We start from the raw sequence: 9,032 nt of genomic DNA, 5'->3' as shown, positions 1-9,032 counted from the left end.
GTGGCCGGCGAGCGTGCGACCGAACCTCGGTCCGCCGGGGTTCGCGGCCACAGCGCGCCGACCGCTGCGCCACCGCTCCTCAAGCAACACAAATCCAAACCGCGTGCGCGCGCGCGGAGCGAAAGCGCACGGCAGCTCACGACCCGCAAGCGTAAACAACACTCGTTGGGCGAAGCGCCCGAGACAACGCCATCGCTCCGTGGTGGTTCGTGGCGGGCGCACCGATCGGCCCCTCCGTCGCCACCACCACGGACTTCTCCGGGGCTCGCTCAGTAGTTTCGCCAAGGCGAGGAGGGACAGGGCGTCGTGGGGGTGGTGGGGGGGGGGGCCTTGTATTTGAGGTGGTGGGTGGGTGGGGGGGGGGGGTGTCATTTTCCTGGGGTGTGAAAGCCACCTCGCCCCCCCCCCCCCCCCCCCCATTTTCGGGGTGTATGTGCGGGTAGCCCCCCCCCCCCTCCCCCCCCTTCGCCCACCCTCGCCATTTTTTGGACGATCGTCACGGATCGTCAGTCGGTCGGTGCCGGCTAGAGTTTTGTTTAATTTCTTCTCGCGCGCACGACGCGGCCCGGCCGATGCACGGCCGGGCCGCGGGAGTTCATTGTGGTTTTGTGTTTTGTTCCTCACCCCTCACCCACCCCACCCCCACCCAGACTTGCCGTCTTCCTCCCGACATCTCCACCTCGGTCCATCGTTGATTCCATAAAAAAGAAAATCTTCGATAAAAACACCACAACCACCACAACAACCGCCGCCCACTTCAGAAACGCATCATAAATAATGACCGCACATCGGCGAGACTGACGCTCGCTTCATCTCAGTCGCCACGTCTCTCTCTCTCCTCTTCCTTGACCTCCTCCTCCGTCACCGTCACAAATCCGGTCAGCTCCAAGCGCCAGGGGTGGGCGGTGTGCGAGGGAAGACGGCCTCCTACTCCCCTTTCTCGCCGTCTCTCTCCTCATCGCTCCCCCACCCACCTCCTGCTGCCCTCCCTCCTCCTCCTCCTCCTGCCACTGCTGCCCCCCCCCCTCCTCCTCCTCCTCCCGCTGCTGCTACCCCGCAGGGCCGCGTGTCAGTAGTTGGCGGGCAGCGGCGCGAGCTCGGGGGAGAGGCTGACGGTGATGTTGGTGTAGAGCGGCGTGCGGGCGCGCTGGGCCCGGTAGCGCAGGTTGCTGATGCCGTCCACCGCGTTCCGCTCCCGTGAGTGGCGCAGCAGCAAGTACCTGGTGGGGGGTGGAGGGTGGGGGGTGGGGGTGGAGGGTGGGGGGCGAGGGGGGGAAGAGGACTGAGCAACCACAAGCAACTCTGACGCTACACACAACCAACACCGACGTTACGACTACAGATTCCTACCCCCCCCCCCCCCCATGTAGCCTCTAACAAACTGATGCGGCAAGTGCTGTTGGCGGAGGAGCAGACCCATGAAGGCTACTGGCACCGTGGCCAGCAACCATGCCCCAGTGGCGATGTTCACAACACACCGCAGCAGGTACTCATTTGAGGCTGAGTTGACCTCGCGGAGGCCCAGGGACAGTTCAGACAATCGTCACCGGTGTTGGCCGTGAGCGGGAATCGAAACCGGGGTCGCCGGGTTCGCACACCGCTACCACAACTACAACAACAACCACCAACACTCCAATCACCACCACCACCACCACGCCTATCAGCGCCGCCGTCATTACCACCGCCACCGTAACAACCGTAGAGGTTGTTGAATAACGGCTTTCACCACCACAGGAAGGGTGAGGGGGTCGGGGGTCACGGTCGCCTCCTCACCTGCCCAGGAACTGCACCTCCCCTCGGTGGTGGTGGGGGATCGACTTGTAACGCCCCATCGCCCCGGGCGGCCGCGTCACGTTGTACCCTGCAAACATCACCCTGCAGAGGGGCAAGGTGCAGGGGAACACAAAGACAAAGATCGTCCGCGTAGCCTCAACAGACTGTTGGGGCAAGTGCTGTTGGCGAGTAGCACCAAGGAAGGCCCAACACGATTATCCGAGGTCAACTCAGCCTCAAATCAGTACCTTGTGCGGTGTGTGTGTGTGTGAACATCGCCACTAGGGGAGACAAAGGCAGCGGTGAGGGTTTCGGGCTCCGGATGACGTCAGTGCAGTGCCGCGTGACATCGCAATCGTAACAACGCTCTGTGTCAGCCCCCCCCTCTCACCCCTCTCACCCCTACCCCCCCTCCCCCTCTCACCCCTCTCACCCCACCCCTCCCCTCTCACCCCTCCCCCCTCATCTCTCACCCCTCTCTCCTCTCACCCCTCTCACCCCATCCCCTCAACCCTCGCCCCACTGCCCCCACTGATACATTCCTACAGCCGAGCTGACGCGGTCAAGTGCGATCCGTTCACAAAAACCGACGGCTGTCCGCCGTGGGCGGTGGAGGCCCCGAGGGTATCGAGCGTCGTGCGGTTGTGGGACGAGTTGATGAGGGGCGAGTTGGTGAGGGGCGAGTTGGTGAGGGGCGAGTTGGCGAGGTGTGTGCGGGAGGGAGATAAGAGAGAGGCGAGGAGGGAGTGGGCGATGACGGGGAGTGGCGTTGGCGAGGGCGTGGAGCGAGTTCTGCGGGGATGGTGAGGAATGAGGGGCGTGGGGTGTGAGAGGTGAGGGGGTCGGGTGAGCGGTGGCGGGGGGGGGTGATGGGGTCGAGTAAGCGGTGGGGGGGGGGGTGAGGGGGTCGGGTGAGCGGTGGTGGGGGGGGGGTGAGGGGGTCGGGTGAGCGGTGGGGGGTGAGGGGTGAGGGGTGAGGGGTTACCGGTTCCACAGGTCGTCGTCCTCCCCTCCCCACCCCCAGAACGCGTTGGGGAAGCCGTTGATTTTCTTGAACTGCTCCGTGGTGAGCCCGCTCACCCCGCCAAAGAACTCGTCGTAGGGCAGGCTGCGGGGGTCATGGGGTCAAGGGGTCACAGGGTCACGGGGTCACGGGGTGTCAACGAGGCCGTGTGGGTGGTGCGCGCGCCGTGTCCAGGCGTAGTGATCGGGGCGTAGCGTTGGGGCGTAGTGATCGGGGCGTAGTGTTGGGGTGTAGCGTTGGGGTGTAGCGTTGGGGTGTAGCGTTGGGGTGTAGTGATCGGGGCGTAGTGTTGGGGTGTAGCGATCGGGGTGTAGCGTTGGGGCGTAGTGATCGGGGCGTAGCATTGGGGTGTAGCGTTGGGGTGTAGCGTTGGGGCGTAGTGATCGGGGCGTAGCGTTGGGGCGTAGTGATCGGGGCGTAGTGTTGGGGTGTAGCGTTGGGGTGTAGCGTTGGGGTGTAGCGTTGGGGTGTAGTGATCGGGGCGTAGTGTTGGGGTGTAGCGTTGGGGTGTAGCGTTGGGGTGTAGCGTTGGGGTGTAGTGATCGGGGCGTAGTGTTGGGGTGTAGCGTTGGGGCGTAGTGATCGGGGCGTAGCGTTGGGGCGTAGTGATCGGGGCGTAGCGTTGGGGCGTAGCGTTGGGGTGTAGCGTTGGGGCGTAGTGATCGGGGCGTAGCGTTGGGGCGTAGTGATCGGGGCGTAGCGTTGGGGCGTAGCGTTGGGGTGTAGCGTTGGGGCGTAGTGATCGGGGCGTAGCGTTGGGGCGTAGTGATCGGGGCGTAGCGTTGGGGTGTAGCGTTGGGGTGTAGTGATCGGGGCGTAGCGTTGGGGCGTAGAGTTGGGGTGTAGCGTTGGGGCGTAGTGATCGGGGCGTAGCGTTGGGGCGTAGTGATCGGGGCGTAGCGTTGGGGCGTAGCGTTGGGGTGTAGCGTTGGGGTGTAGCGTTGGGGTGTAGCGTTGGGGTGTAGCGTTGGGGCGTAGTGATCAGGGGCGTAGCATTGGGGTGTAGCGTTGGGGTGTAGCGTTGGGGCGTAGTGATCGGGGCGTAGCGTTGGGGTGTAGTGTTGGGGCGTAGTGATCGGAGTGTAGCGTTGGGGTGTAGTGTTGGGGCGTAGAACAAAGACGGTTGTCACCGCATCGCGGCGTTTTCAGATGTGCTTTTGCGGCCGTCTGGAACACTCTCCCTTCCGATATTAGAAAACCACTGGAGCTATGCGCTTTTAAATCATCATTGAGATTGAAAGCCAATTGCTTTAGAACTGCATGGAAGGGAGTTCCGCCCGTTGGTGGAAGGGAGTTCCGCCCGTTGGTGGAAGGGAGTTCCGCCCGTTGGTGGAAGGGAGTTCCGCCCGTTGGTGGAAGGGAGTTCTGCCCGTTGGTGGACGGGAGTTCCGCCCGTTGGTGGACGGGAGTTCCGCCCGTTGGTGGAAGGGAGCTCCACCCGGTTTGCGCGGTGACCCGTCACCAACGACGCCTCGCTAACCGCCTCACTCAGGAGAACCCTAGGCCGGCAGCGCCGCCCGGCTAACCGCGACGTGGTGGTGGTGGCGGTGTCGGCACCACGAGCGGTAGTAGTGGGGGGGGGGGGGGGGGGGACGTGGCGTCACTCACATGTACATGTACTTGTCGAGCAGGTGGGCGAAGTGGCGCGGCATGTCGCTGCAGCCGTAGTAGTTGCGGTCGCTCTCTGGGATGTGGTCGACGTCGTGGAAGACGAAGCAGTCCCAGGGCGCGTCGCGCAGCGCCTCCACGAAGCCCACATTGAAGAGCATCGCGCGGTTGAACGGCATGTCGCCCGCCTGCCACCGCCGGGGTGAGCACCGCACCGCCGATTAGCGACGCGCGCCGGTACAAAGTGGAAGCCGCCCCCCCACCGCGTGACGACACACCGCACCGCTTAGCGCCCCAAACCACATCACCACGCACTGCACAGCAACGCAAACCATACCACGGCATGCCACCGAACACACCGCACCGCAACATGAGCCACACATTTTCTTGGTTCTTTCGGGAAAATCACGTAGAAGGGAAAAAATAAATAATACAAATAAAACAATCAAATACAATTCTCACGATGTTTCGGCCACAACGCGAGCAGCCGTCCTCAGGTGAAGAACAGGTCTGTCGGAAAGACAGCGTCTCATTCAGACGCTGGCTTTCCGACAGATGAATCCCTGCAGTCACGAAAGCTTAAAATCGAAATTTAATAGTTTATCTGCCGTCATTATTATCGCCTATTTCTTCTTCCTCTTCAGATGAAATTTGAACAAAATGGAAATTAAATTGACGAGAATACATTCTGTTTGACGGGAAGCTAAAGAAAAAATATATATTTTCCGTAAATATGCTAATTATTTTGTCAAGGCGCTCTTCCCCCTCCAACCCAGCTTAAATATACGCTGCCAAGCCTGGTGGTGTTCATTCAGACGCTGTCTTTGCGACAGCCCTGTTCTTCACCTGACGACGGCTGCATGCGTTATGGCCGAAACGTCGTGAGAATTGTATTTTATTATTTTTTATTTTTATTATTTCCCTTCTACGTGACTTTACCGAAAGAACCAAGAAGACGAATCCCTGCAGTCACGAAAGCTTTAAATCGAAAAGAGCCACACAGCGCCGTCTAGCGCGTCGTGCCACTGCCGCCCCTCTTAGCCCCGCTTAGCAACGAGTTGCGGAGAGTTGCGCCGTGTGGAGCGGTCCGAGCGTCGAGGAGCGGTGTGGTGAAACGAGGGAGTTGCCGCAAAGCGATTCGCGGGCCGCGCGATTCGTGACGAGGAGCGACGAGGTGGGCGCTCGCAAACCTGCTCGATGAGGTAGAAGGCGAACTCGAGGCGCTGGTGCTGCAGCATGGGAACGAGGTGGCGCAGCAGGATGGGCAGGTGCTCGTGCCGATTGCGGAACGGTATGAGGATGGCGACCTGCACCGCACGCACGAAACCTCAGCTACAGCACATGCACCTCGGCTAAACCGCCAACATGCACCTCTCGTTACACCTGCGAGCACGGCCGCCCCCACCACGTGCACACCACAACACTCAAGCCCAACACACGCGCACGCACACGCACCCACGCACACGCGCACACACACACACGCACACCCACACACGCGCGCACACACACACACGCACCCACACGCGCGCACACACACGCGCGCGCCCACACACACGCGCGCACACACACACACACACGCACACACACGCGCGCCCACACACACGCGCGCACACACACACACACGCGCCCACACACGCGCGCACACACACGCACCCACACACACACACCCACACACACACGCGCGCACACACACACACGCACCCACACACACGCACACACCCACACCCACACACACACGCGCACCCACACACACGCACCCACATACACACACGCACCCACACCTGCATGCTGGCCCCACACTCACGGCTCGGCACAGACACTCGACACAAAAGCATGCGCCACCACTACAAATTGCACTCTCCCCCATCGCTCACTCACACCACAATCCTCTCGCTCCATCCATCCAACACACTCGCGCACTAGACATTCTCACCCACGCACACAAAGATAAAAACAAAGATCCCCCGTATAGCCTTAACAGACTGTAGGGGCAAGTACTGTTAGCGAGCACCTATGAAGGCCGGCACGGCACACGAGGGGGTGGGTGGCCAACACCACGCCCGGCCGCCTTTGTCTCCCCAGTGGCGATATTTACACATCATACCAGGTACTCATTTGAGGCCGAATCGACCTAGGGGAGGCCCAGGACCGGTTTAGATAATCGTCACTGGTGTTTGCCGTGAGCGGTAATCGAAACCCGGGTCGCCAGGTTCGTAGCGCAGCGCAGCGCTAACCGCTACACCACCGCTCCCCACACCTTCGGAGGGTTCATGCCAAGGTCAGAGTTCGTGGGTCACCGGGACGCGGCCGCGTGCTGGGGGTGGGAGAGGCGGCGGGGTAGGGTGGGGGGGATGGGGTGGGGGCTGTGCGGCGGGGGAAGGGGGGGTAGCGGCTGCGGCGACTGGACAGGAGCCAGGCACAACACGCGGCAGCGGCGGCGGCCGTGGCAGCCGTGGCTAAACTCCGCTCCCCAATTTAGATCGTAAACGACCAAACTCATTAAGCGCCACCGCCACCACCACGACAACAACAACAACAATGGGAGGAGGAGGGGGAGTGGGGGAGAGGGAGTTTGGCGGAGGAGAGAGAGGCCCGAGGAGCGGCCAAAACGGAGCAATTAAATCGGTGAAGGAATGTGTTCATAATGCGAGGGGGGGGGCGGGGCTCTTGTGGGCCACCAGGTCACGTGGCCAAAGCAGGAGGCCCTCCCTGGTGCCGCCACACACACGGGGCGAGTCGTGGCCACGAGCCGAGCCGCGTCCGCACGGAGACGGGCGCAAGACGTCCGCGGCCACGGCTAGCGTCGGCGATGAGCCACGGAGCGGGAAGGGTCCTTCCTGTGCACCGCTAACCCCCCCCCCCGCAGACCCCCAACCCCGCTCCGCCCCCACCCTCCTTCACTAACCACGGCCGGGATCTTGTGGGGGATCTCAAAAGCTAAGCAGGGTTTTGTGAGACTGGTTTGTACCTTCTTGGTTCTTTCGGGTAAAGTCACGTAGAAGGGAAGTAATAAAATAATAAAAATAAAACATAATAAAATAATTCTCACGACGTTTCGGTCACAACGCAAGCAGCCGTTCCTCAGGTGAAGAACAGGTCTGTCGAGAAGACAGTCTGAAACGTCGTAAGAATAATTTTATTGTGTTTTATTTTTATTATTTTATTATTTCCATTCTACGTGACTTTACCGAAAGAACCAAGAAGATGAATCCCTGCAGTCACGAAAGCTTTAAATCGAAATTTAACTGGTTGGTAACTTCACTTATTGATCGTAGAACCCGCCTAGGAAAAGCGATTGTCAGGGTTGTTCGTCTTGAATTGCCAGACGGGCGGCCAGCAGATGGCAGGGCGAGCATTGCCATCTTGATAATTGGTTTTTTACCCTTCTATCTGGCAACAAAACTGACACCTTTTTTTTTACAAGGAGTCATGTTTGCATTGACCACAATACCTGCGGTCGGAATGCAAACAAAAGACACAACTCTGATAATGTGCACTGTCCTTGAAGTTGATTGGTCCACACCCGAGAACGCTTTTCTTAGAGCCTAGTCTCACATGGGTTGGACCAGATGACGCCAAAAGGCGCACAACTCAAAGACAATGCACCATCAGAGTATGAGAGCTCGGGGTAAGCATTTACACCATTGGAACCTCATCTGCCAGTAAAAAATATGATAATTGTTTTTTTACCCTTCTATCTGGCAACACATGCACATCCGCGATCTCGCGCGCACACGATGTGCTTTCTCTCACCTACACACACACACAACATGTGCACGCTCGCATACACACTACGCGCTCACGCCCACACACACTCTGCGTGCTCACACAGACCCCCCGTGCAGCCTCTAACAGACCGTTGGAGGCAAGTGCTACTGGCGAGTAGCAGCACCTATGAAGCCAGGCACGGCACACGAGGGTGTGGGGGTGATCAACACCACGCCGGGCCACCTTTGTCTCCCTAGTGGCGACGATTACAAACAGCACCAGGTAACCCATTTGAGGCCGAGTCGACCTAGGGGGAGGCCCAGGACCAGTTCAGATAATCGTCACTGGGGTCGCCGGGTTTGTAGGGCAGCGCGCTCACCACCACCACTACCGCTCGTGCTCGCCCGCACGCGCACGCACGCGCACGCACGCACGCGCACGCACGCGCGCGCGCGCACGCACGCACGCGCGCGCGCACGCACGCACGCACGCGCGCGCGCACGCACGCACGCGCACACACACGCACGCACACACACACACACGCGCACGCACGCACGCGCACGCACGCACACACACGCACACGCACGCACGCGCACGCACGCGCACGCACGCGCACGCACACGCACGCACACACACGCGCACGCACGCACGCGCACGCACGCACGCACACACGCACGCACACGCACGCACGCACACGCACGCACGCACACACACGCACGCGCACGCACTGGTTGCGCTAGCTGACTGCACTTGCTCGCCCCTCTACTGTGCAATGGGTAACCAGAGCGTGTGCATCTTCTCCGGCTGTGGGCTTCACGCAATCGGCCGTCTATACACAAATCCGCAGCTCCTCCATGACCAGGTCCTCATCCTGAGACTTTTACCATAAAATTACCGAGCTCTACCCCGAGCCTTAACC

At 60.5% G+C, this 9,032-nt stretch overlaps 1 protein-coding gene across 1 annotated transcript in view; it reads right to left on the bottom strand.

The window, feature by feature from the left end:
* Positions 1–462: 462 nt before the first annotated feature.
* The window catches only part of LOC133355818 (beta-1,4-galactosyltransferase 6-like), a 45,170-nt gene continuing 36,600 nt past the window's right edge, over positions 463–9,032 (bottom strand). Inside the window, 5 exon segments of the mRNA XM_061573215.1 lie at positions 463–1,220; positions 1,774–1,875; positions 2,759–2,881; positions 4,406–4,593; positions 5,596–5,712. Coding sequence (XP_061429199.1) covers positions 1,070–1,220; positions 1,774–1,875; positions 2,759–2,881; positions 4,406–4,593; positions 5,596–5,712 — 681 coding nt within the window. The 3' untranslated portion in view covers positions 463–1,069.

The sequence above is a fragment of the Lethenteron reissneri genome, chromosome 52 (genome assembly GCF_015708825.2).
Source record: "Lethenteron reissneri isolate LAM-NWPU_2019-01 chromosome 52, ASM1570882v1, whole genome shotgun sequence".
In the NCBI taxonomy this organism is placed as follows: Eukaryota; Metazoa; Chordata; class Hyperoartia; order Petromyzontiformes; family Petromyzontidae; genus Lethenteron; species Lethenteron reissneri.
This window is presented reverse-complemented; position numbering and strand designations above follow the sequence as displayed.